The sequence below is a fragment of the Oryzias melastigma genome, linkage group LG19 (assembly GCF_002922805.2).
Source record: "Oryzias melastigma strain HK-1 linkage group LG19, ASM292280v2, whole genome shotgun sequence".
Taxonomy (NCBI): domain Eukaryota; kingdom Metazoa; phylum Chordata; class Actinopteri; order Beloniformes; family Adrianichthyidae; genus Oryzias; species Oryzias melastigma.
Window position 1 is genome coordinate 5,703,357 of NC_050530.1, and position 26,804 is coordinate 5,730,160.

Consider the following 26,804-nt stretch of genomic DNA (forward strand, 5'->3'; position numbering starts at 1 on the left):
CTCGTGGTTTTTGTGATGTTCCTCAGGTGTTACACAGTATTTCATCAGGTGTTTTCTCAGGTGTTCTTCAGGGTTTCTTCAGGTGTTTTCTCACGTGTTCCTCTGGTGTTTTCTCAGTATTTCTTCAGGTGTTCCTTCAGGGTTTCTTCAGGTGTTCCTCTGGTGTTTCTCGTGGTTTTTGTGAAGTTCCTCAGGTGTCCTTTAGGGTTTCTTCAGGTGTTTTCTCACGTGTTCCTCGGGTGTTTTCTCAGTATTGCATCAGGTGTTCCTCATGGTTTCAGACTGCAGCTCTGAATTTGAGACTTGAGTGGAACCACGTGATCCACCTTCAGAACTTCAGATGACACCAGTGTTTTCTTCTGCCCCTCCCAGCTCACCTGTGCAAGCGCGTCCCCCCCCTGGGTCCCATGCCAAACGAGGAGATCGACGTCTCCAGCCTGGAGTCCCTGGAGAAGTACCGCAGCTACACGCGGTACCTCCGAGCGGCCGAGGAGGCCAGGAGCAAACCGGCCTGGTGGAAGACCTACAGGAGCCACCTGGAGGGCGCCGACCCCGAACACGGTGAGGACGATGCCGCCGGCTCCACCCACGGACACGCCCCTCATGCCGCTTTGTGGTGTCTGCAGGTGCGGAGCGCGTGGACATCGGACTGCCGTGCCGCGCCTCCCACAGGAGGAAGGAGGAGAAGGAGAGGAGACAGGTGATGAGGAACAACAGGAGCAGCGTGGAGCTGGAGAGGGCGGCGCGCCTGAGGACGCGTAAGATCTGCTGGAACTCACCTGAGTTTAGCTTTGATGTTCAGGAAATGAGAAAATCTAAAACATGAGAATGAATTTTATTTATGACCCTTCAGTTGTGTAAACATTCGTGTTTGAAGGTTTCTCGGCTTTCACTTCAGTTTAGCTTTAAAGTTTGTTTTTTAGCTTTTTCTAACCAATCAGAACAAAGCAAAGATTTAATGACTAAATGTTTACAAATTTCACAAGAATAAATTCAGAAAAATGAATTTTATTTGTTGAATCTTCAGTTTGGATTTTTCTTCTTTACTGAACAGAAATGACTTTTAGTCTTTTCAGGATTTTGTTATTTGAGATGTTCCTTCTTCAGAACCTTTCCTGCGGTTCTTCGTCTCTGTTTACGTCTCCAGTGAAAGTCGATCTGGATCGGGTCCAGGAGACCTGGGAGCAGACCGCCGCCCCGTTCCACGTCCGGAGGCTCGCCGACCACTACGGCGTCTTCAGGGATCTCTTCCCCAACGCCTACTTCCTGCCGCAGGTCACGCTTCGCATCCGCTACGGCCAGGACGGCGCCGCTCAGGTTCATCACGGGAACCGTCTGACACCGACCCAGGTGAGTCTGCGGCGCCGAAGCGGGCCGTTGGTTTCTGGGCGTGGACTCCACTGAAGGACCGCCTCCTCGCTCCCCTGCAGGCGGCGTCCCCCCCCGAGGTCAGCTTCGCTGCAGAGGAGGGCTCCCTCTGGACTCTGCTCCTCACGTCTCCAGGTGAGCCTCACCTGTCCGTCGCCTGTCTGGAGGTTCCTCTGGACCAGGCTCGGTTCTGGCCCGGTTCTGCTGTGTCTAAAGCTGCGGTTCTCTCGTTTCAGACGAGCATCTCCAGGACAGCGAGGCGGAGTACGTCCACTGGCTGCTGTAAGTACCCGTCCCTCAGCGAGGGGGCGTGCCCTCAGCGCGGCGCCCTCTCTGAGGCGTGTGGCGGTCTCTGCAGGGGGAACGTCCCCGGCGCCGCGGTGCAGGAGGGGGAGGAGTTGTGTCACTATCTGCCCCCGTTTCCGGCCCGAGGAACCGGCTTCCAGCGCTTCGTCTTCGTCCTCTTCAAGCAGGACGGACGCGTGGACTTCCAGGAGGACGCCAGGCCGTCGCCGTGGTGAGCCGTCGCCGTGGAAACGGCGTCTTAAATACGAGAGTCATGGAATGAGCTGTTTCATCCACTTCCTCTAAAGTTAAAAGCAGAAAAAAGGGCAGATCATCGTCATGGTTACTGTCAGGAAGGGGGCGGAGCCTCATCCACCTCTCTCTTCAGTCTCTCCCTGCAGGAGCGCACCTTCAAGACGCTGGACTTCTACCGGAAGCACCAGGACCACATGACGCCCGCCGGCCTGGCGTTCTTCCAGAGCCAGTGGGACGAGTCGGTGACGGACACCTTCCACGCCGTCCTCCGTGAGTCCCGCCGCCGCCACTCCCAGTCTGTGTGGGAACAGGAACCATGACGCTCTTCTTCGGCCTGCAGGTATGAGGGAGCCGGTGTTCGAGTTCGTCAGACCGCCGGTTTACCACCCGCCACAGGTCAAGTACCCCCACGGACAGCCACTGCGATACCTGGACCGATACCGGGACGGGCAGGAGCACACCTACGGGATCTACTGATGACAGGATCCACTCCACAATAAAGGATTTAAAGGATCCTGCATGTGTTCACTGACTCCAGAGCAGAACGCTGACAGCATCAGTTCAGCTGGTGACCACTAGGGGGAGTTTCTGAATTCACTTCCAACTCCCAGCAGGTGATTTGAAACTGGAAATATCACAGAATTACTGCAGAAAACGTAGTAATTCTGTGATATAGAGAGAAAAACCGAGACTCATCTGGAGTTACAGACCCGGGAAAGGCTTTAGAAGAGCTGCAAGCTAAGTTAGCTTCTAATAACCTGAATCTACGTTGGAAAGATCTGAATTATATCCAGTGATAATAAATGTAGAGGAAATGGTGCGTCGATTATATAAGTTTGCTTCCTCCTTTCAGACAATCTCTCTAAACGTCCAGTTATCCTGTGTTTGACGTGTCTTCATGGAGGGAAACTTCTGGTAAAGGATTGGATTAAATGATTATTTTGATTGATTGAAATAAACCATTTCTAAAATAATATAATTTGAGGACAGGAAGCTCAGCCAGAGTTTAGCTTCACATTTTCTATTTTTTTGACAAACATTTTTCAGTTTGAAAAATCCAAACCATTCATGTAACTCAGGGTTCTGGAGCCTGGTTCTTATTTCCCTTTATTGGTAACGATTCAAATAAATAATCCAAGAGTTATTTCCATTTCTTTTTAGCAGAATGTTGTAACTGAAATTCTGTAGAAATGTTTTTATCTTTGAAATGATAATCAAATAAAAGTCTCCACAACTGTTATTTAAACAAGTGGAATTGAAAATAATTTAGAATTGTTTTTAATTCTAAATTAAAAATAAAAATGTGTTTTGTGCCTCACATCTTAAAAAAAGAGAATAAAAGCTCCATTTATCTGTGATGTTTTGAGGGGTTTTCTGTTAAATAATTGGACTCTACTTCAATAGTCTTTAAATTAAAAAAATACGTCACGTTTGACTGTCTTGGATTTTATTTTGAAATTACTCTGCTGAAGCAGCAGGATTTTAATTGGTGTATTTTATTTTGAAAGGAACTCATGTAAGCTGCTGTCAAAAGTAAATAAAGACAGTCATAGAATTCAACATTTAATGTTGCAATATTTCAAATCTACATTTTAAAACTGATTTTTAATGTTTACAAAAACATAAATATTGTGAATTTTTCCAAACAATAACGTAGGACTTTCAGCTCGATTCTGATCTGTAAGAAACGACCAAACTGTAGAGCTAAAGGTTCCAGACCTATTAGCTCTGGTTTCTTTTGATGAGTTAGATTTACATATTTATCTTTGAGATGCTCCACAAAAGGTAAAATAACATTTTTAAAGCATTGCTGACATTACGTTGAGATGATCCTTTATTATGAATTAAGTGTCTTATTTTGAAAAATTCTTCAGAACTTCTAAAAAGGCTATTTTATCTTCTTATCATGACAAAAAACAGTTCATTCACGTTTATGAACATAACAAATCCGTCCTGTTTTTAGAGGTTGAAGAACTTCGTGGTTCTTCTGGGTCGGTGGTCAGAGATCCAGCCCAATGGCTCGTTGGGTGTTGAAGGTTGTAGATCTGGGGCCCGTTCCAAGAAGCAGGTTTTGTTGGAACTCTGAGTTCGTGAACTCCAAATTCGGCAAAACTCTGAGTTTTCGGTTCCAGAAAGAGGGATAACTCAAACCCGGGAAAGTGGGCGAAACCAAGCCCGTTCCAAGAAGCGGGTTAAGCTGAACTCAGAATCAATCACTATGGTAACTGAGTCTGTGAACGAAACCTGGTCGGTAGCAGGTTTTCTTCAGGAAACTTAGAGTTCTCTGAGGTCTCCGCCCCTTTTTAAAGTGAAAGATGTTCAAATATGAGTTCCTCATGAACATTTAGAGAACATTCACGTTAGAGACGTCACGTTTTCACCACTCAGAAACCAAAATGACATGTTCATTCATAGAGGATCATGTAGAGAGGAGGCTGATTAATCCAGAGGAAATGTTATTTACGTCGGTAGAGGATTGATCAAAACTGGTCATTCATGCGATTACGGAGATTACTGGTTAAATTAGTAACAGATCAAAAACCACTCCTTACTCAACAAGAGACAAAATAACCTTCCTGACATTATTTATTCATTATTAGAAATGATTCAAATAACTGCAGATATTTTCTCTCTGTTCTACCGCTGCAGCTGTGTTGCTTTTCTTGATGAAAATGTTCTCCTATAGTCGCATATGTTTGCAGGAACTTATCAATTTCCCTCGCCGGACGTACTAAACTCAGCTGTTTGCTCCCGTTGCCATGGTGAATCGTGCTGTCTTTGCTCCATTGATCAGAGCTTTTAATGGTCGCGACGCTCACAGCTGGTTCTGGTTCTGACAACTTCAAGTTGATTGAATCAAACATTTTCAGCTGTTCTGGAACCGAAAACCCTGAGTTTGGGAATTTAGAGTCCAGTGACTCTAAGTTCAGGTTTGAACTCTAAATTTGTTGAACCTGCTTCTTGGAACGGGCCCCTGGTGCCTCCATGAGCCTCAGCAGGATCAGAACTTTGCTTCCATAACAGAACCTCAAACTGAACCTGAACAGCTTCACCATATTCAAGATGTTCTGGTCGTATACTGAACAGAACTCATGCATTCCTGATAAACTCTCCGTGTCGCCGACCCAGCAGAACCCTTCAGCTCCCAGGACTCTGCAGGAGGAACCCGACTGACGCGGGACCTCCATCCTCCTCCTGCAGGAGGTGCTGTGAAGGTTTGTAGTGAGTCTGAGTTTGATCCGTTTCTTTTTGAGGGACCAGAGAACCGCTTCAAACAGAGAGAAGGACTCTGAGCAGAAGAAGATTCACAGCGAACACCTGAAGGGAACGTCCAGAACAGAATCAGCTTTCAGGGAAATCCGGATCAGAAATTCTGCAGAAGACTTTCCTGACATGTCAGGTTAAATCCCACCAACCTCTGTCTCCCTGACCGAGGATCAGATCTCCAGACTTGTGGAGGTCGTCATGGAGACGCTGAGGTCTGGAGCAGGTGAGGGCAATGAGTCTGATCAGATCTGCTGATGAGCTGCAGATAAAAGTTCAGGTGTTTGTGCTCCTGGCAGACAGCTGAGGTTGGAAAGTGTTGATAGAGTCAGAGAGACCAGAGTGAAGGTTCTAATCATGAGTACCGGTTGCGTTCTGCAGTAAGTTGTGTAGTTGTTGAGTCTGGTGTGTCTGTTCTTGTGTTCATGGTTCTATGTGGACAGGTTCTCCTGGATGGCGTTCCTGCTCCTCCTGGCTGCAGACTCCTATCCTGTCAGGAAAAGTGAGTCTGTCTTCTGCTTCCTGCTGCAGATGCTCCGACCTCTGAGGAAACTTTGTGTTTCAGGTCGAACTGGAGGTTTCCTCTACGGCCGTTCTGGAGGAGGGCCCGTCTTTGGGGGCGGAGCTCCCTCTGGATCAGGTAAAGGCCTCTCTGAGCAGGGGCCCGACATCTATGACATGATTGCCGACACCATGAGTCATGAGCCGGAGCGCGGCTTCCCACGCTACGCCTGGACCTCCGACCACGTCCCTCTGGGCATGGTGGAGGAGCGGCCCGTCTTCCCGTCGTCCCACGTCATCAAGTCCAGCAGCGGGTACCAGCGAGCCCGGGACTTCCGCTCTGACGCCAAATACACCCAGGACACCTTTGACCACATTCCTCTTCTGGAAACCCAGCAAGGCTTTCAGATGACCAAAGAGAAGATGTACTGAGGTAAAGGTCCTCACCCTGACGGAGGAGACTTTCCTGAAACTGATGCTCGTTCTCTGCAGGTGAAACTGGAGCCGCCAGCTGTCTGAGCCTGAAGAATAAACCTGAGCATCAATCAAATGTTGTTCTGAGATTCTTGGCTTGGTTCTGAACTGAGGAGCATTGCTGCCTAGAGGCTGAAGAGAATGATTCAAGGGGCAGAAATGGGATGTTTTGGGTTCCATCTCCATGGATAGATGAGATGTTTGGGGCTTCAGTGACTCAAAACATAAAAAAATAAACTTAAGTTCTGGGGTTCCTCATGGATCTGGTCTAGGCCCTCTTTATCTTGGGATCTGTCTTCAAATCAGGTTTTGTTTGCAAATACTAATCAAACAAAAGTAGATTTAATAAATGGTTTCATGATACCTGTAAAACGGTGAAATGCATGTTAATGAGTTAAAATAACTATATGAAGTAAAGGATTCGATAGCTCCTCGTCTGTTTTACTGCTCTAATGTACAGAAGTCTGAAGGAAAAGCTGATACTCTGAATCTTGTTCAATCATTTGAGTTTCCACCCCGAGAATGAACTGCATGCATAATGATTTGACCAGTTCTTCCAGGAATTGGTGAGCTGAAAATAAACTTGCTCTGTCCAAAACTCTGATACCAGACTGGAACATTTGAGGATAAAGTTTAGGGTGATGTGACCACTGCCTCGTCCAAAAAGATGAAGGAAACATGTTTTGACCACGTATAGTCCCAATGGTTCGGCCAGGAAATCATGTTTTTGTTCAAGTAGGAGCGGTTTGTGTGCTCTGCTTTTTGTCACGTATGTATATAAGACTAGGATGACCAGAGATGTGGGGCGGCTTCTTCTTTTGGTGGTAGATCTTTTTATTCTAGAATAAACGGACCCTTTGAGCAGACATCAGATTCCCGTTTCATTCTCATCCCAGAGTTGCATTTATCTGCAGTATCACTTATTTCTGTCTTTCTGTATTACAGGCTGTGAAATGTGCACATCCAAATTGTTAGAATCCAAGAAGAGCCTAAAGGTATGTTCTGGAACCTCATGAAGGCCACCGCAACATCTGGAGCATTGAAAAAATAAAACAAGGCGGCGGTGATCAGTGATGGAAATTCTTTGATAGAATAACTTTATCTGAGGAGTTCAGTCGAAAGGTTTTATCTCTGACATCGTGAGAGGATACGGTCTCTTTGGCAAAAATCCACCATACGTGTTCCAAGACAGTTCTTCCAGTCCTCTGACACTAATGTCAGTCCAGGTCTGGTCCAAGAGGCTGTCAACATGCGAGAAGGTTGTCATCGTGTCTGTGAAAAGCTGACTGTGGTTGTTCTGTTTCCAGTCTGAACAAGATCAACGTGGATAAGAACATGTCCCACTAAAGAACGTTCAAGTGATGCCGGTAATCCTTCAAACATTTCAGGAGGATTTTGGTTTGAAATCAGTGGTTTACTTGGACGAATTGTTTTAAAATGTTTGAGGTTTCTTATCTTCAAGTAGGATGGATTCACAATGAACACGTCCCTGTGGAGGGAGGCGTCTGGTTGGAGACATTGGGACTTTCAGTCATATGAAGATCGATGAAACGACACTAAGTTGGAGGTAAACATTCATGCTATGATCGTGGAAAGTGTTTTTGAAGTCAGAAATATTAGCTGTGATTTGTACCTCAGTGGTTTTCCATCTTAATTCCTGTTTTAAACCAGAACACCGATGTCCTCTATGGATGTTTTAGTTCCATGCAGGTTCATAAAAGATGTTCAGTTCATTCAAATGCATCAATAACTGCTCTAAATCCAAAGGGACGTGCACTGATGGTTCAATCGTGTTCCATCATAAACTATTGTCTTCTGATTCCTGTAGTCTGAGCTCTGTTAAAAAGTCAATCAGCATCGTTGTGCTGGAACTTGTTAAAATCCCTTTTTATGGTCAGAAATATTCAATATTTAGTTATTGATAAATCATGAACACTTTTTTCTGAATTTACTCGTTTCTTTTCTTTACTTTTTTCTGTCTTGTTTTTCCTGCTTCCTGTTTGTGGCTTTAAAGTCTCACTCCAGTTACATTTTGGTCTATGATAAAAGTATTCCTATAGTCTTTTAAGGATGAGTAGCCTCCTTTAGTCAAAAAACAAGGAACATTTTTTGTGTTTGTTCTGCAGCTCAGCAGGAGCTCAATGAAATGGTGAGACTGTTGCCCTTTGTAGAGATCATCCCTTTATTAACTCTCTCTTGTTAGCTCAGATTACAACCCTGAACTAACACTAATAATAAGTGGATAGGATCTTAGGCTTTATCGACCACTGGCGCCGTTCGAACAGCTGCGTGTTTTGGCATCTCCGCCTTTTAGATTGTTTTTTTTTCTTGGTTTTTCCAACCCTGTTCACGGTGGGATTACTTTTTGACACCTCTATTATTCTACTTTCTTTTTCTCTACTTTTTATCGAGACATTTTTTTTCTTGTTCATGTTTTTGTTTCTAACGGACTTATCAACGGCGCGTTTGTTGTATACCCGTGATCAGCTGATAGCCCTGCCCAACACCGAGAAACTGGACATCCCCAAAGAGATCCGGAGGAAGAGAAGAGGCTGCAGAGCTGGACAGAAGCTCCAGGAGAGGAGGCGGACATATGAGCCCCATGTGCCAGCTGTCATCACGGGTAACGTCCGTTCTCTTTATAAGATCGAGGAGCTTTCTGACCAATCAGCGGGAGTTCAGGGAGCTCAGCATCATGTGCTTCACGGAGACCTGAATGGACTGACTCCAGACTCCGTGGTCTCGTTGGAGGGGTTCAAACTTCTACGAGTGGACAGCAGTGAGGCGGAGAGTGGAAAGAAGAAAGGTGGGGGGGGGGGGTCGCGGTGTACGTCAATCACAGGTGGTGCAACCCGGTGCACATCTGCACTAAAGAACAGCTCTGGTCTGCAAACATCGAGCTACTCGCTGTGGTCATGCGGCCGTACCATCTCCCGAGGGAGTTTACACTCGTTATATCGTTTAACGTGTACATCCCTCCCACTGCTGATGCTGCAGCTGCGTGTGAGCTGCTCCAGGCGCGGTGACCCGGATGCAGACCCTCCTGCTCATCACCGGGGACTTTAACCACGCCTCCTTATCTGCCACTCTCCCCTCTCTAATTCATATGTGGATTGCCTGTGGTTCGGTGCTTCAGCAACAACAAGCCCTGGGTGACCCCTGAGCTTAAAGCCCTGCTGAACCAGAAGAAGAGGGCTTTCTCTTCAGGGGACAGAGAGGAGCAGAGGAAAGTTCAACATGAACTCCAGCGTAAGATCAGACAGGCCAAGGACAGCTACAGGGAGGAGCTGGAGGAGCGGCTGGAAGAGAACAACACACGGGAGGATTGGGGAGGACTGAAGAACATGTCAGGCTTTGGACAGGGTAATACCAGAGTGAGACCTGATGGAGACCAGCGGTGGGCCAGTGAGTTAAACCTGTTTTTTAACACTAACCCCTCTCCCTCTGCTTCTATCTCTCCTCCCACCTCTTCACATGTCTTCTGTCCACCATCTACCTCCACCTTGCCCTGGTCATCTTCACAGCTCCCTTTTCCCAGTCTCTGCCCCACTCCAACTGACCACATCACCAGCCCCCCTTTGTCCCCCCCCTCTCCTTTACATCAGACCAGGTGAGGAGGGAACTCGAGACTGAAGACCAGGAAAGCTGCAGGACCAGACGGCATCAGCCCCAGTCTGCTCAGGAGCTGTGAGGTCAGCTCTGTGATGTACTGCAGTACATCTTCAACCTGAGTCTGGGGAAGGTCCCTCTCCTGTGGAAGACCTCCTGTGTGGTTCCGGTTCCGAAGACATCAAACCCAAAGGAGCCCAACCACTACAGGGCAGTCGCCCTGACCTCCCACCTCCATGGAGAGACTCATCCTTAAACATCTCCGCTCTGTGGTGAACACCACAATTGACCCGCTGCAGTTCGCCTACAGGCCAAGGATCGGGGGGGGGAGACGCCATCATCTACCTGCTGGACCGGGTCTTGACTCATCTGGAGACTGCTGGGAGCGCTGGGAGAATGATGTTTTTTGACTTCTCCAGCGCCTTCAACACCATCCAGCCTGGACTTCTATGAGTGAAGCTGGAGTGAGTGGTAGTGGATAAGCGACTGGTGGGATGGTCCATGGAGTACCTGACCAACCGGCCATAGTATGTGTGTCTGCACAACTGTGTCTCTGAGGTGGTGGTCTGCAGTACTGGAGCCCCTCAGGAAACAGTACTGTCACCGTTCTTCTTCACACTCTACTCCTCGGACTTCACCTACAACACCAACAGCTGTCATACTCAGATGATTCAGCTGTTGTGGGCTGTGTGTCTGAGGGAGATGATGCAGAGTATAGGTCGGTCATCGAGGACTTTGTGAGCTGGTGTGAGAACAACCACCTGTGTCTGAACACCAGCAACACCAAGGAAATGGTGATTGACTGCCGTAGAAGGACGGTGACCCACACCTGGTGAACATCCAGGGAGATGAAATAGTCACTGTTGACAGTTTCAAGTACCTGGGTGTTCATCTGAACAACAAACTGGGCTGGTCCCACAACATCAATGACCTTTACAAGAAAGGTCAAAGTCGCCTCCACCTCCTGAGAAGACTGCGGTCCTTTGGGGTCTGCAGACATCTGCTGAGGACGTTCTATGATTCGGCGGTGGCCTCGGCTCTTTTCTAGGCTGTTGTCTGCTGGGAAGCGAGCAGCTCTGACCGGGATAAGAAGAAAATCAACAGGCGGGTGAGGAGGGCCAGCTCTGTCCTGGGCTGCTCGCTGGACTCTGTGGAGGAGGTGGGTGTGAGGAGGATGTTGTCCAAAGTCAGATCCATCATGGACAACGGCTCTCACCCTCTGCATCAGACTCTGGTGGGGCTGAAAAGCTCCTTCAGCTGCAGACTGAGACACCCCAGTGTAGAAATGAGCGCTACCGTAGACCACTCCTCTGCACAGCCATCAGACTGTACAACACCGCGGTTTAAATGTTTAAATATCGCATATGTATATAAAGGCATGTAGATAGGTGTGTATATTATTTATATTCATATTTATGTTATAGGAATATGTTGTTTGCAAATTTGTAGATCTATGTGTGTTTATACTTATATATACGTGTTTTTATGTTAATATGCTACATGCAACTGTTTTTTTTGGACTTTTTCTGGTACCATGACAGATTAATTTATCCCTCTGGGAATAAAGTTCAATTCAGTGGAAGACGTTGGTAGTTGTTGTGTCATATTATCTGATTCTGATCTAACATATGAACACAGAAATAATCTGGTCAATTATTTTATCTATGTCCTCCATTATCAAGAGTGCTAGAAGAAGCTGTTAGAAACACCACAAACATGGAAGTTACAAAACAGTGATGTAATATTGTGGTTAAAAGGTGATTACGTCTTTGTATGTGTTCACCAAGCATGACTGAGACCAGGATCTCCATCATTGGCTGAAGGAGACCTGCTCCAAACCGGAACTGTTGGAGGTCCTTCTTGACGATGGAGGAATCCTGGACCTGGCGAAGGAAAACTGGGGCCTTTTGGGGGATCGTTAAAAATCCAAGTTACAGTGGATGTTTCTGTGGATGGGAAACAGATCAAAGACATTCAATCGTGGAACCGTGAATCCAGTTGGTTCATTTCTTGGTTTTGATCGTTCCCTCAAGCCAGTGGATTTATTTTAGCGTGAAAATGTTTGAGTGTCCGTATTAGTATTACCAAGGTAAAGGTTAAACGAACACCGTCAGTTCAAAACATGAGAAATGGTGGATGACCTTTGACCTGAGAGTCCATAAACAAACCGCCTCATTTCTGTAACATATATTTATTTAACGTGTAAAGTTCTTCACATTCAGGAATCAGGTGATGTCTGCGACCTTTAACTTCAGGTAACGTTGGACGCCATTTCCATTGGATGCTCCGACTGGCTGGCGTGGCTCAACACCCCCATGTGGAGCTGCGGTCACATAGTTATTAGAGGATTGTGAGCTGAAGCGGGTCGGTCCAGAACATGAACAGAACCTCTCACCTCAGAAGACTTCTGAAGGCCGCATCCTGCAAGAGAGCATCGACGGAGATGTCAGGTTAGCGTGTGGAGGTCACGTTTGGAAAAGGTCATCCTCTCACCTGAGCACATGTCCAGGATGTGCCGCTGGATCATGCAGATCTTTGTGGCGAGGAACACGGCGGCCAAGAACAGGCCGATCCCGCCCCCGATCAGAATGTACTTTAGATCTGGAGGGAGAAGCAGCAGCTTGAGGGTCTGAGTGACGGAGACGAGACACGACGCCATGGCAGACACGCCGCCATGGCAGACACGCCCCCATGGCAGACACGCCGCCATGGCAGACACGCCGCCATGGCAGACACGCCCCCATGGCAGACACGCCGCCATGGCAGACACGCCCCCATGGCGGACACGCCCCCATGGCGGACACGCCGCCATGGCGGACACGCCCCCATGGCAGCTGACCAGCTGGATGTCTGATTTCCCAACATGTTTACTGAGCAGCGGCGGCCGCACGCCGTCACGCCTCCATCAGCTGCTCAGATGGAAATCCAAACCCAACATCTGGGATTCATCGAGAGCAGAACGTTCCTGAAGAACCCAGAGCGGGCCAAGAAGTCACGAGATCAGATCAGAGTTCAGGACCAGAACTTTATGAGCTTGATGACGTAACGTCTAAAACTAAAGACGTCTGAGAAGATTTCACTGAGGAGTAAACATCTCCACCAATGAATGAAAACTTCAGGATTAATGAGTTTTCCAGGATATAAAATTACTTTTTTTTCCTCTTTTTGAAGCATTTATTCAGAGAACAAACCAACCCATTTATTTTTTATTTATTTTACATTTTACTTGTTTTTAAAGGATTTAGTTTGCTTCATCTTTTTCAGCACAGGTTTCCTCCACGCTCCCTGAGAACATCTCCAAACTGAGTTCCAGTTTCCAGAAACATTGCGTCAACCGTCTGCCTGGTTTCCATCAGGTCAGATCCTGAGCTCCAGAGACTACAGTCTGAATCATTAGAGCAGATCTGCGTTCGTTCAGTTTAGAGAGGCCGACGTCTGCATCTCTGATGACCCGGAATATTCCCAGCGGTCACTCACCGAATCCCTGTCCAGGATCTGCTCCCTCCGCCGTCACCGCGCTCTCTGAAAGACATGGTTTCTGTCAGTGTGAAGGGGCGAGCTGCACAGACAGGAAGCTGTGGCCCACATTTCCTGTTCCTCCATCAGAAAACAGCAGACCTGAGAAGCCGTTCTGCAGAGCAAAGGCCGACGCTGAAGGATCTTTTTTCTGGATCTGCTCTGGTGTTTGTTAAAGGGAAACCAAACCAAAATCAACTTTTTGGTTGTTGACGTCTGTAAGTTCAAATGAGGAATTACAATAGATTTTTTTTATTGGTCAAATCTTAAAGCTCCACATCATCTGCGGCTCCCGTAATGAAAACAGTCCTGTTCTCAGCCCCGCCCTCTGAAGGAATTTCATATTTTGGCTGTGGGCGGAGTCAGCCTCAAAGGTCAATGTTTGGTGACCCTTTAAAGCAGGGGTGACAAACTCAATCGTTCAGGGAGTCAAAATCTAAAACACACCTGAGGTGAACAGGATAAACATTTACTGAACACTAAAACTACACTTTTAAAACTTTAAAACCGTAACTTTTTGACATAATTCTGAATAATAAAAAGGCAGGAATATTATTCCAGAATAAATCAACTTAAACCTTAAATAACTTTTAATATTTTACTCTCCATAAAAGTGTATTTTGTCAAAATTATACAAGTTAGAAATGAGCTCAAAATAACATCGGGTCATTAACAATAAATTAAATGATCTGGAGGACCGGATAGAATCACCCGGAGGGCCGGATCCGGCCCCCGGGCCAAGACTTTGACTCGTGCTTCGAGGTCCTCATCAGTCTGATGCGACGAGTCTGTTTCATCCATGCGAATGGACCTCCCACTTCTGTCATTTATTTGCGATACAAAGCCGCCATGTTGGAGCCAGACGTCAGTAAACAGCGGTTGGTCCAAGTCGGTCTGTGTTTCTATGGCAACCACTCTCACCAATCAGTGAGCTTGTTGGAAGGCCACACCTCTTCCACTTGAAAGTGAAACTCAGTCAAACGTTTTGGATATCGGACATGGGGCAGCAGACTCCGCCTACTTTTATTGAGGCATCTGATTGGTCAGTTCATGACTTGAACTACATAAAAATAATTAAAACAAAGTTCAGATTATCAAGATGTTAAAAAATGTTTATTCTGACCATTAGAATGACTGTTTATCTCTCTATTGAAGTCTATGGGGTTCTCAGGTACTTCCTGTTCGGAATGCCAGGGGGGCGGGGCCACTGAGTGCTGTTTCCATATATACAGTCAATGGTCTGGATCTACAGAATCGTTCTGGAGGAACTAACTCCAACCTCAAATAAACCTTTCTGACTAAAGAGTGTGTGAGCGCTGAGCGTTGTTCAAGCCCAGAAAAGGGGCGGTCCTGTTCTGGACCCAGCTCAGAGTGACGGCGCTGCACGCACAGAAAGCAGAACAATTTATGACCCGACTCGCTGCTCCTTCAGGAGCCAAAATAAGAGCAGAGGAGAGAGAGAGGAGCTTCGGGGCGGTCGGACGGCGAGCACGCTCAGCAGGAGGTCATGAAGACCGCTTACATGTGACACGTGTGACTCCTCCTCCTTTCATTTCAAACCCTTCAGAACCAGAACAGATCCAGAACCAGCTGCTCCTGCAGCCTGAGAACGGGTCAGATCGGGTTTCAGTGACCCCGGTGTGACCTCTGACATAACGCACCGTATCAAGAGAGGTATGCACGGCGAGCAGAGCAGCTCGCTGAGGCTCATGGGTAATGTGAGGTAAACAGAACTGTAAAGGAGTTCACCTGAAAACACAAAAATATGGCTTTGGTTCATTCTGTCATCATAATCCTGCCAGCTCAGAATGAAGGGATCATTCAGGATCATCCCAATTCCCAGGATCATCCGAACCACAGAAGTCTCCAGGCCTTTAAACCCTGATCAGGATGTCCTGAAGGTCCTGAGACCAGCTGGTCGTTCACAGAGTGAAGAGTCCTGGACGGTAGAACCAAAGGACAGAAACGCCGTTCATGCGTCTTCCTCTGATCTGGTTTTCAGGTCGTTTTTATCAGAACCAGAACCTGTAGTCTGGTTCTTCTGACCTGCATCTTCACTGGTTTTTGCCCGTCTCCTAGTTTTGGCGTCACTCTGACCTGAAGTGTTCCCGGTACAAACTCCTCCCTCTGATGGACTCTGACCAGAACACCAAAACCCGAAATACTCATAAAGTAATCTGAGTAAAAAGTTGGAACCTTTCAGTCACTGATTTGAAGTCAAACTCTGATCCATCGCTGTTCTGGTTCTAGATCGTGTGTTCTGGTTCTGGATCGCGTGTTCTGGATCGTGTGTTCTGGTTCCTGGTGGTGGACCCGCTCCTATCTGCAGAACCAGAAGAACTGAAGTTCACTCACCCGTCAGCAGGACGGCCCAGAGGAACGCCAGCGGGCGACCACGCGTGTGAAGAGCGTCCATGTCTGCGCGGCGCTCTGACCTGCGTCGAGCCGTCTGTCAGACGTTTCCTGCGTCTGTGGGTGGGGGCGCAGCTGCTGGTTGCCCTGGAGACGCGGCTTATCTCCGCCTCCTCACAGCCGCTCAGCGCCGAGGCTGATGTTTCTGCTGCAAACAGCAGATTCATACCTGGAGGTTGACCTGGTTCTCTGAGCGGAACAGGAAGTCTCTTCTCTTGACTTCTGGTTTTGATCAGACCTCAAAGAACTGAAACAAAGAGAAACTTATTTTATTGGCGGTGATCTCAGCTGCACCACAATCAGCTGATAGTTCATAAATAAGACACTAAAAAGCTTCACCCCTTCTGAACACCACCTCCACCTTCTGGTCTCCGTCCTCTTTTCACATCTTCTCAGACTCTCCGTTCTTTAATCTTAATCTGTTCAGACGTCGATTTCCTGCAGCAGTCTTTATCACGCCGACCTCCAGCTCCTCGTGGACAGCAGATCCTGATCCTGAAGCCTCTCTGGACTCAGAGTTCAGGATCCAGCAGTCAGGAAGAGACTTTCCATGAGAAGGACGCCGCTGATCTTCTGACAGCATCCCAGACGTCTTTCCAACACAAAGGGACTTTAGAAAGTCCAGCGTGAAGCGGCTGCTCCTCCTGTGCAGAGATCAGCTCCTCAGACGGAGAACCATCTGGAGGAACTGACCCCCAAACACCGCAGACGAGAAGATCAGCTCCAAGCTAGATCTTCTCAGAATTGAGTGTCACTGTGACAAACAAGTGACCTGTTCAGGGAGACCCCCCCCCGGGATAGGCTCCAGCCACCCCGGGACCCTAAAAGGGGTGCAGCAGGTTAAGAGGATGGAGGGAACCTTTTCATGTGTGAAAGCCTGAAACGTTTATTCACTGATGCATCTAATTATTTTCAGTTATTCAGCAGAAAACAAACAAACAAACAAACAAACAAACCAGAGTTAACAAAGTTTCTTATTTTCCAACTGGTTTATTTAACTTTTGCTTCGTCTGTTGTCTGGAAGTTCTCGTCATAAAGGGTTAAATCTGAGTGTTTGTACGTATAGAGCAGAGGTCCCCAAACTACGGCCCGCGGGTCGGGCCAAGCCCTCCTCCCCATTCGGTCCCCAAACTGTTCTGGCTAAATTAGGCTTTTTTTCAATTAAGGCTAATTACAGGGGTAAAGCTAATATTTCAGCTACATGCTAGCAGTCTTGACTAACTTAGGCTTTTTCAGTTTTTTAACTAATTTGGAGTTTAGCTAATGTTTCAGCTACATGCTAGCTGTTTTTGGCTAATTAAGAATCTTTTAGACGTTTTTGGACTAATTTACAGTCTAGCTAATATTTCAGCTAAATGTTAGCTGTTTTGGCTAAATTAGAGATTTTTTAATCTTTTGGGCTAATTTGGAACTTCGCTAATATTTTAGCTAACTATCAACTTCACCGTTTTCAGCTATCTACTTCAGCATTTTCCGGTATTAGCTTTGGTGGTTTTAGTTATTATTTTAAGCATCTTCAGCTAATAATCTATCACATGTAATGCTATATATCTAGTTTTTAAAATGTTTTAGTATCATTTTTCTTTGAAGTAATAAATTATTTTAAATTTGTCTATATGTGGCTTTCTGTAAAACCGTAAATGTTTACGTTTAGGCTGTGATTGTTTCACTATTTCTGGTAGCCCACGATCCGACCCCGCCCCCATCAGAGAAGAAAACATCTATGTGGCCGTGAAGAGAAGAAGTTTGGATACCCTGGTAAAGATGGATTGATTGATGATCGGCAGCCCTCACCTGGATGTTGTGTTAACACTAGAAGTCACCCCCCAACCCCACCCCAATGACCCCCCCCACAGTGAGGACCATCTGATCAGCTGACAGACACAAACAGACGTTCTGGATCAGAACCGACTTCCTGTGAAATCTCATTCCTTTGGTCCATCAAACGTGACGAGTGATTGGGAAACGTGTTGTTCAGAAGTTTGTTTTGATCCTCAGGATCGTTCAGGATCATGACTGATCTTCTATTATGGGATGTTTAGGTCAGCTGTCTTTGTTTTCAAACTCGCCGCCGCAGCAGCTGCTCTGGTCCTGAACCGGACCCGGCATTCTCGTGTCTTCAGCCTCGTAAACAGACCTTCAGGCCACAAGAACTGGTCTACCCCCCTTCTGAGGGTCAGCAGACGCCCCCCAACCGCGTGTGAAGCAGCGCCGCCCGGCGTCCGGCCCGCTGGTCGATTCCCCGCTCCTCTTGACCCTGTCATGTTTCTGGAGGTGCCAGACGGTGCCGAGGGTCCGCAGCAGAGCCTATGAGCGCTCAGCGCTACAAAAATACCCAATCAGCGAGTCGGCCACTCGACACCCCCGGCTGCTCCAGTGTGAGCAGGCTGGACGCTCGGCTGACGCTCAGTTTGGACACACTGACTTGTGAGTCTATTTTGGTATTTTCTGAGCTGTGGCTCAGGAACCCGGCCGCACCAGAACTCCTGGACATGGACTCCAGCAGGCTTTGAGTCCGGGTTCCGGTTGTTTCCTCCACACCTCAATAGGAAAACTATCAGGGACCTTCGGGAGCCTCAGAGTTCTAGTGATGCTGTTGGAACCTCAGAGGATTCTGGACCGAGCATGACGGACCCGTCACCAAGGTGAGCCTCAGAACCCAGACTGATGACGGGTGGAAGTTTTGAGGAATCATGATGTCTTTATTAGGCTGAAACTGTGGTTCTGTGGTGCGGCGTCCTGCAGCTCGCTCATTCCTGAGGTATAAATACTCAAACAGATGCTGGGAAAGCACCGCGTGAGAACTGATCTCTGGTCATGAGAGCTGCACGAATGTTGGCAACCTGGAAAGCCAAGACATCCAGCATCTCCAGATACAGTAAAGTCACGGCGTGCGGCCACTTCAGCTTCACATGGCCATAAAGAGTGCTCAGAAACAGTCCCCCCCTCAGTGCTGCAGGAGTTCCCCCCAGCTTCACTGCCGGCCGGCGTGACGGTGCTTCCAGGTCAGATCCAGGCTGGCGTGGGAAGTTGAAGCCCCGAGGTTTGTGTCTGTGCTCTCGGCTCAGGCCTTAAAAATAGGTAATGAGTTATTCTGAGGCCTCGCCCACTGAAGCAGCAGCTGCTGGGGGGGTCTGCCGCTTCACTTCCTGCTCCGAGCTGCAGACGGAGGGAGGTTTTCGGGCCGTTACTGCATGAGAAACTTTTCTCTGAATGGAAACGTTTCATGTTGACAATAAGGTTTCTATAAATAGATGAGAGTTTTTGTGACCTGACAGTCCGTGTTGCTGCTGCAGCCTGAAGTACTGTACCAGCCTTAAAATAGCGCCATGAATGTCTGAAGTGCTGCAGCCGCCGCATGCTCTGCAGATAACAGTTCAGTGGGTAACGCTCTGGCCTGTTTGCACCTGCAGGCTCCCTGGTTTTGGTCGGAGCTGAAGTCCAGACCCGCCATGCCCCCCGCCCCCCGTCACTGACGCCATGAGCTGTGTGGAAAAGCGACACCGGGACCACCGGGTGGGAAGCATGCTGCACCACCGCTTCCCCAACGGCTTCAGCGACCTCTTCATGGACGAGACGGACCGCGAGGTCAGCAGCCTGACCGACCGGGCCTTCCGCAGCCTGTGCGTGGGAGACGACGCCGTCTACAGCGACGACTTTCTGTCAGGATACTCGCCCTTCAGCTGTCACAAACCGCTGGCCGGCGAGCCGTTCCGGAAGAAGCCACAGAAACACAAACACGACAAGAGCGACGCCAAGCCCTGGAAAGAGCAGCAGAAGAAGAACATGTCGTCGCTGCTCAGGGCCCTGAGCGCCGCCGAGGAGAGCTGCGAGGGGATGCTGATGAGGAACGGCGTCACGGCCGACTCCAACGGGGAGTCCTGGGACAAATCTGCCCTTCGCAGCATCCAAAAGGAGCTGTCGGAGTTCTCCTCCAGCTATCACAGCAGCCTCACCTACAAACAGAACCAGAATCCTTCTAACAAAGACGTCAGTCTGCCGTCTGGGAAATCCTCCAAAACCAAAAACGGGAAAGCTGCAGTCAAACTGCGGAAACTCAACATCAAGAACTTCTTCCTCCACAGTGAGTTCAGTCCTTTCCAAACATGGACGGACTTTAACCGCTTCCCCTTCAGCCGGGAGGACGCCGTCTCCAACATTCTGTCTGCAGAAATCCCCCCCAAATGGTACCACCTGCCGTTTTATAAGGAGCTCACCGAAGAGGAGCCCGAGGAGGCCCGAACCCGCCCCGTCGCTCCCCCTCCTCCCCCAAAGCTCCTGCCCAAGCCTGCAGCACCCCCGCCTGAGAAGAGGTGCTCCTCAGAGGGAGGGGAGGGCTCTGCCGCCCCCTGGAGGCGGAACAGGTCCAGGGCAAAGAGCGCCGTCCCTGCCAACCCTGCAGCACCTACAGCCCAAGACACGGATCCAAAAGCAGCAGATGAGAGTCTGCTGTCCTTCAAAAAGGAGGTGAAGGCCGTCGAGGAGGTCAGCTCTCTGGCCTCCACTCCCTTCAGCATCTGCCAGCTGATGACGCCCGTCATCCCCTCCAGACAGCCGACAGAGACGTCAGAGGTCCTGCAGGCTGTCCTCTCACCCTCCGCCTTGGACCTTCCAGGAAGGTCTCAGTCTGAGGCCAAAGGGACGCCCGAGCCTCCAGTCAGGCGGGAAACCTACAAATCACTGGCTTCCAGCATCCTCTTCAACCTGAAGGACAACCGCAAACGGGTGAAGAGCCGCTACAGCCCGCCCAAGTTCAGAACGCTGGAGTTACCGGAGGAGAGCCCAGAGTCTCCGCCCTCAGAGAAGCTCTTCCACCTGGGCTCTGAGGGGAACCCCTCCGGCTTAAACACACCGGCCACTCAGGCTGTTTGGAGTCCCATTCTGGAGGATTCCAACCCGGATCCCACAAAACCAGCCGACAACAGGCCGCTGCCGGACGACTATTTACTCGCAAATCTACTGCAGAGCAAATGGGACGAGAACATTGGCTCTCCGTTGCGACATCGGAAAGCAAACAAGAGCCCCACGAGTAGAAAGCAGAGCTACCCCTCCCTAAATCTGTACAGGAAAGCCAGTCCAGGCAGCGACGACCTGAAAGAATGTCTGAGCAGCAGCGCGGTGCCGCATGCCAACCCACCAAACGACGCGCAAGACAGACCTGCAGACCTGCCAAAAACCACACCGCTTTCACCGAGGGATCTGATCCCCGCTAAAGATCATCCAACCGCAGTTTCCCCTGAAAGAGCCGACGAGAAAAGACCCCCGAAGGTCCCGGAGAAAACAAAACGGGCGTTGAAAGATGAGGAAGAGAAAGGCTCTGAAGATCAGAAGAAGAAAGAGGGCGGTGGTCCAACGGTGAGCGCCATGGATGTGATCAGAGCTGCAAGAGAAGCCATCAGTGTGGCTAAGAATAAAGCCTGGTTCGCAGGTGGTTCAGACTCAGAGGTCCTGCAAGAAATGGAGGACCGAGTTTCCAAAGAACCGTCCAGAAGCAAGAAAGAAGATCCGGAAGCAGAAGAAAGTAACAAAAAGAAAGAAACTTTGGTTGGAAAGAACAACCACAGCAGCAAAGAGCCACCCCCAGTTCCAAAGAGGAATTTCACCAAATCAGACCTCCAGCTGCCGCTCGACAAACATCCAACACACGAAGCCGACAAAAGCAGCAGCCCAAAGGAAACCGAGTCAGTCCCAAAGGAAAGGAAAGAAGGCAAACACGCCTTCTCAGCCCGACAGAACAACTACATCAAGAACCAGAGATGTGCAGAGCAGGTGGACGATGGAGCAGAGGAGGACGGAGAAGGAAAGCCGCATGTGGAGGCCGGAGTGAGGGTGGATGAAAGGATCATAGCAGGAGAACGACCAGATGGACGGCACATAGAGAACAATTTACAGGCTCTGAAGGAGCTGGAGAGAGCGAGGCTGGGGGACGGCCCGCTGGAGGGGGAGCGGCAGATTCAAACCATAGAAGAAGAAGCCAAAGCCAAGAACGACTTGATCTGCAGGCAGCTTCAGAGCATCAAGAAGGAGATGCTGTCCATGAGGGGCAACACCTCCTCCAAGAGGGAGATATTTGCAAAGAAAGAGAAGGAGCAGAGCAAGCAGGAGACCGGCACAAGGGCGGACGGGAACGCCAGCAGAACTCGGCTGAACGACAACTACGACAGAGCCAAGATGGCGCTGGAGGAGGTCATTTCTGAGCGGGAGCGGAGGAGGACTGAGCCCAAAGATCAGGACGTGAGGTCAGGATTTCCAAACAGTTCTATGGAGAAAACCTCTGTGCAGCGGGGTAAGACAGCTGATGACGGCGTCCGGGAAGAGGTCGGATCCTCCCGGAAACCGCCGGAACCCAAAGACGACCTCCAGCAGATCCTCTCCCAAACCGAAGCCACTGAGACCCAGAGATCAGGCGGCACGATGGCGCCTCCAGGAATAGACAGATTCGCCGAGCAGCTGAACTCAAAGCGGAAAGCTGCAGCCAACCAGCAAACAGCAAATGATCATGTGATCGAGAGGGGAGAGAACGCCAAAAAGTTAGAGACTCCTCGTGTTCCCCCCAGAAACAAAAAGGGACACAAGAGAGACGAGAGCTCGGCCAAAGAGAAGGGCGACGTCTGTCCTAAAGAGACAGAAGCTGGAAAACCAGACGAGCAGGTGAAGGGGAGACCTCCGGGTCCGGAGAGGAGTCCAGAAGAACCATCCGGTCCACACACAAATGAGACCTCCTCAACCGGACCTGACGGGTCAATGTGTTTGTCCCCCAACGTCAGATCCAAAGACGTGAAGAAGATGAGTTTACAGGTAAAGACCAGCCCAGTGAAGGATGGAAACCTCTGCATCTCCGAAGCTCCGGAACCATCTGCAGCGAAGCAAACAAGTCCTTCAGAACCAGAACCCAGAAACCCGACAGAAAACCCAACAGCAGAGGAAGAACAGGAAAAAGGTCTCCTCGAGAGTCCCAGAAACTTCGTTTCACCTGTACTGCAGGTGAATGGTGTGCCCCTCCCCCAAAGCCCCCCCGACCAGGCCAGCCTGTCCTCCAAATCCTCCTACTTCTCCGTGGAGAGCACGCTCCTCAGGAGCACCGAGACGGAGTCCAACATCTACCACTCTTTGGAGACTTTGACCGGAGAGCTGGAGGAGGCGGAGAAAGCAGGGGGGGTCGTTTCAGAGGTGGAGTGTTTCAGTGATCAGGAGGTGAAGGAGGAGGTCCTAAAACCTCCAAAAGAACCGGGCGTCCAGCAGAACATCAGAGAGAAGTCCAGTCAGGAAGAACCCGACTCCACGTCTTCTAAGACGTTTTCTCCAACGTTTTCTCCGACTTTGGGAATCCCGGCTCTGTTCAAAGTCAAAGACAACAGCGTCAGGCTGAAGAAGGCCACGCCCCCCTGGACTCCCAAGGCGAAGCGCCCCGAGAAAATACAGGAAGTTCCGGTGGTGACTGAAAACCCGGAGCTCCGAGTGGAAAAAGAAGCTATCCACAGTGCAGAGCCAGAAGTGGTCATGTCTGAAGAGACTTCCTCAGACCAGACGTGGAACCTCCCACCTTCAAGCCTCCAAACCCAAAACCCCAACAAACCCCCACCTGAAGGGTTCCTCGCCGTTCCTCAGGAGGATGATGGGTTTTCTAGGCTGACTCCATCTTCTGAAGGAGTGGACAGCGCCACCACCAGCACAGCCGACACCGTCAACGAGGTGGTGATGAGCAACGGAGCTGCAGCTGAGCATGCCGACGCCAAAGCTCCGAGCGAACGGTCGGGCTCTACCTGCAGCGGTAATGACAGCCAATCAGGGCTCCCCAAACCTCCGGCTGTACTGCCCAAAACTGAGAAGGCGGTTCTAAAAGCCATCAGGCTGACGAACAGGAGGATGAAGAAGGAGGAAGCCCAGAAGTCCTCCAAGTCCTCTCAAAGCAGGAGCAAAGCGGAGCGGCACAGACGGGACAAGTCTGATCACAATGGTGTCAAACCGAGTAAGAATGACGAGAAGAAACACGGAGAGAAAACCGGAGACAGTCGCAGCGGGAAAGAGGACCGATCCAAACCCACCAGCACCCATCCCAGCCAAGCACAAGCAAACCAGACGTCCCTCGCACAGACCCGGGATTCAGCGGAGAGCCGAGGCAGAGACCGGAGATCCGGAGCAGCACCGGACAGACGAGGCCGCAGCAGCGGCGGGAATCCTCCTCCGAGTCCTGAGAGGAGGGACAGCAGCAGGGACAGGGTCATCAGCAGCCTCCCCGTTTACAAAGCCCATGTGGCGGAGAGGTCGGCGTCCGACCGGCCCTTCAACCGGTCACAGAGCATTGACCGGTGTTTGGGGGGCAGAGCGGAACGCCGGCTGAGTGCTGATGCTCCAGCCAGCGACAGGCTCGATCCCAGATCCGAGCGCATCGAGAAGTCTATCATGGAGGAGCTGCAGCAGAGAGGGAGGGCCCGAGACAAGCCCGCACGCGAGAACCCGCTAAGGAGGAGCCACAGCATCGATGCCTATGGCGTAGAGGCACACCACCCGGCATCGCTGTCCCGCCAGTCCAGCCACTCTGGTCAGTTTTCCCGTCAGTCCAGTGTGGAGCACACCATCGTCACACAGTCCTTCCCCATATCCCAGCGGAAGATCCTCCAGGATCCAGACTCCGGACAGTACTTCTTTGTGGACCTGCCAGTTCAAGTCAAAACCAAAACCTTCTTTGATCCAGAGACTGGAAGCTACGTGCAGCTTCCAGTTCAGCCACCAGAGGGCGCTTTCCCTCAGCCCTCCCCAATGGAGGTCCTGACACCCCCCATGGTGGTTTACCACAGCTTTGTGCCCGTCCCTCTGTCCCCCATGGCCCAGAAGGCCACCATCCACCACGTGGAACCACACGAGCAGAGACACATGGACAGGTCGAGGCCGCCGCCCTGCCTGGAGGGACGTCCGTATCTGGAACCAGCTTACGGTCAACACGAGCGCGTGATGGTCGGGGAGTTTCTGGGCACGGAGGGGCTGGACTGTCCCAGCTGACGGGCGATTGTTGCATTCCAGAAGTTCTTTTTGTGATGCTTTATCAGGGCTGACAGGTTTCCAACGACTCCTCTCCAGCGGTTTGTTCCACATTTGAGGTTTGGAAAAAGCAGATCTGGAAACTAACCTCAAACACAAACTGATGGTTTGTTCTAGTTCTTGAGACTTTGGGATTGTTCCTCCAACATGCCATGAAATCAGGAGGTAGAATCATATTGAACTGGACTGAGAGGCCCCACCCCAATGGCTGGAAGTACCTGAGGAACCCCCCAAGACTTCAATAGAGAAATAACCAATCATTCTATTGGTCAGAATAACCATTTTTGATCGGATACTTTTTTACATCTTCTTGAAAATCTGAAGTTTTCTTGATATTTTTCTGTAGTTCAAGTTATTTAAGTTATAAACTGACCAATCAGATGTCTCACTAAAAGTAGGCGGAGCCTGCTGGCCCCCACCAAAACAATTAACTGACAGATTCAACTGAGTAGTAGGGGTGTGGCCTTACCAAAAAGCTCACTCCTGATTGGTCAGAGTGGTTGTCATAGAAACTCAGACCGACTCAGACTGATCATCGCTTACTGATGGCGTCTGGTTCCAACATGGCGGCGTCCGTGTCACTTTGAAATGGCAACTGTGTTTACTTCATGTGGTTGAAGCCAGAACAAACCATTTTCTATAGGGGTGGTGTCACACTCTCGGTCCAGTTCTCATAAAGACAGCTGATCCAAACACCCAAATGTTACCACTTGCTATGCAGTTTTTGAATGAAACCAGGTTTATTTTTGCAGATCAGATCAAACGGAGTTTTGATCTGGTGATGATTACTGAAGCCTTGAATGAAATGCCAGTTCAAATACTTTGAAATGTCAAAATGTGTGGACGGTTATTCAGTTTAAGTGAAGACCTGTTGGAACGTAGAAAAGACTTGATCAAATGTAACAGAGATGACGTGTGAAGATGTAAGTTTTCCTTTTTGTAAATCTGATCTTTGGTGCGTTGAACGATGGACTTTCAGTCATGTTTTGTTATTTCAGCTTACCATCATTTTGTTTTTATGAATGTAAACGTTAGCCAAAAGGGTTCGGATTATCCGGTTATTTGGTGTACCGCTTTGAGCCGTTTGACCGTTGACCGAGTCCTAATAGTTTTTAACAGGAAAATTTCTTCTCCGATTCTGAGGCGTTTTTGTCATTTTTTTGCATGATACAGCAGCTTAAAGAATGTTCATTTAAAAATGTTGGTATTAAACCAACAAATGTTTTCTAATGTGGACTGAACTGGTATTGCAGGTTAGTTTGGCCTTTTCCCAGCTAGAAGCAAGCGGGCTTGTCTGTGTCTGTGATCCATTCCAATAAAATACAGAAAAAACACGTTTTGCTGGGTCAGCTATGGATTTAGTTTGGAAAACCCAACAAGATATCTATTATCAGAAGTGTCTATTATCAGAAATGAATAGAGTTTGAAGAAGCAATCAGATGGTTGCTTCTTCAAACTCTATTCATTTCTGATAATTAACATCTCTGAGGTCATGATCACTCTCATACCAGGGTCACTTATCAAAGAAATTAATATAGTAATCGTTTGTTGGTTTTTTTTTTGGTCGTCTAAATCATTTCAGAGGACCTGGCGGCAAACAACAACAACATGGCCTCAAGATGGCGCCAGAGCATCATTAGCCAAAAGTTCTCGACCGAAGTTCACACTCTTCTTCTGAAAAACAGGATAATAGGGTAAGGGTTATGGTTAGGGTAGGGATTACGGCTACATTCAGGGTAAGGGTTAAGGTAAGGGTTACAGGTACGGTTAGGGTAAGGGTTACGTCAGGGTTAGGGTTAAGGTAAGGATTATAGGTTTTGGTAAAGGTAAGGGTTACAGGTACGGTTAGAGTAAGGGTTATGGTTATGGTCAGGGTTACGTCAGGGTTAGGGTTACGGTTAGAGTAAGGGCTATATATGGACGTATGGTTTTTGACATTTTGGGTGACCCCAACTCATCGTTTTTTGATGTGCGGGCAGCTTCCATAAAATCAGGGGTCCCCAACCTCCGGGCTGCGAAGCAGTACCCATCTGAGAGCCGCTTGGTACTTGATACTGTCCCAGTATCCCAACCCCATACCA

General features: G+C 49.1%; 3 protein-coding genes and 1 long non-coding RNA gene across 4 annotated transcripts in view; 3 read left to right on the forward strand and 1 right to left on the reverse strand.

The window, feature by feature from the left end:
* The window catches only part of mrpl38 (mitochondrial ribosomal protein L38), a 3,403-nt gene extending 981 nt beyond the window's left edge, over window positions 1-2,422 (forward strand). Inside the window, exons 2-9 of the mRNA XM_024264477.2 lie at window positions 373-561; window positions 627-758; window positions 1,148-1,350; window positions 1,431-1,503; window positions 1,605-1,650; window positions 1,727-1,885; window positions 2,042-2,178; window positions 2,249-2,422. Coding sequence (XP_024120245.1) covers window positions 373-561; window positions 627-758; window positions 1,148-1,350; window positions 1,431-1,503; window positions 1,605-1,650; window positions 1,727-1,885; window positions 2,042-2,178; window positions 2,249-2,385 — 1,076 coding nt within the window. The 3' untranslated portion in view covers window positions 2,386-2,422. The remainder of the gene's footprint in view (window positions 1-372; window positions 562-626; window positions 759-1,147; window positions 1,351-1,430; window positions 1,504-1,604; window positions 1,651-1,726; window positions 1,886-2,041; window positions 2,179-2,248) is intronic.
* A 5,315-nt stretch (window positions 2,423-7,737) lies between these two features.
* LOC118600175 lies at window positions 7,738-11,338 on the forward strand. Its single transcript, XR_004949747.1, has 2 exons — window positions 7,738-9,510; window positions 9,672-11,338. It is a non-coding gene; the product is annotated as an uncharacterized LOC118600175 (long non-coding RNA).
* A 598-nt stretch (window positions 11,339-11,936) lies between these two features.
* Window positions 11,937-15,908, reverse strand: LOC112141373 (transmembrane protein 273). The gene is made up of 5 exons (XM_024264502.2): window positions 15,628-15,908; window positions 13,234-13,278; window positions 12,250-12,357; window positions 12,152-12,177; window positions 11,937-12,079 (listed from the first exon to the last, which is right to left on the reverse strand). The coding sequence occupies exons 1-5, from the start codon at window positions 15,686-15,688 to the stop codon at window positions 12,008-12,010; spliced, it is 312 nt and encodes a 103-aa protein (XP_024120270.1). The 5' UTR covers window positions 15,689-15,908; the 3' UTR covers window positions 11,937-12,007.
* Window positions 15,909-18,106: 2,198 nt separating this feature from the next.
* On the forward strand, window positions 18,107-26,057 carry LOC118600173 (cardiac-enriched FHL2-interacting protein). Its single transcript, XM_036217127.1, has 2 exons — window positions 18,107-18,329; window positions 19,098-26,057. The coding sequence occupies exon 2, from the start codon at window positions 19,165-19,167 to the stop codon at window positions 24,682-24,684; it is 5,520 nt and encodes a 1,839-aa protein (XP_036073020.1). The 5' UTR covers window positions 18,107-18,329; window positions 19,098-19,164; the 3' UTR covers window positions 24,685-26,057.
* Window positions 26,058-26,804: the final 747 nt, after the last annotated feature.

Excerpts from the sequence above, each read along its gene's own strand:
- LOC118600173 (XM_036217127.1), top strand. The coding sequence starts at position 19,165 with ATGAGCTGTGTGGAAAAGCGACACCGGGACCACCGGGTGGGAAGCATG.
- LOC112141373 (XM_024264502.2), bottom strand. The coding sequence starts at position 15,688 with ATGGACGCTCTTCACACGCGTGGTCGCCCGCTGGCGTTCCTCTGGGCC. Across the intron at positions 13,279-15,627 it reads CTGGGCCGTCCTGCTGACGG|AGAGCGCGGTGACGGCGGAG; the intron begins GTGAGTGAACTT and ends CATGTCTTTCAG. Across the intron at positions 12,178-12,249 it reads CATCCTGGACATGTGCTCAG|GATGCGGCCTTCAGAAGTCT; the intron begins GTGAGAGGATGA and ends GCTCTCTTGCAG.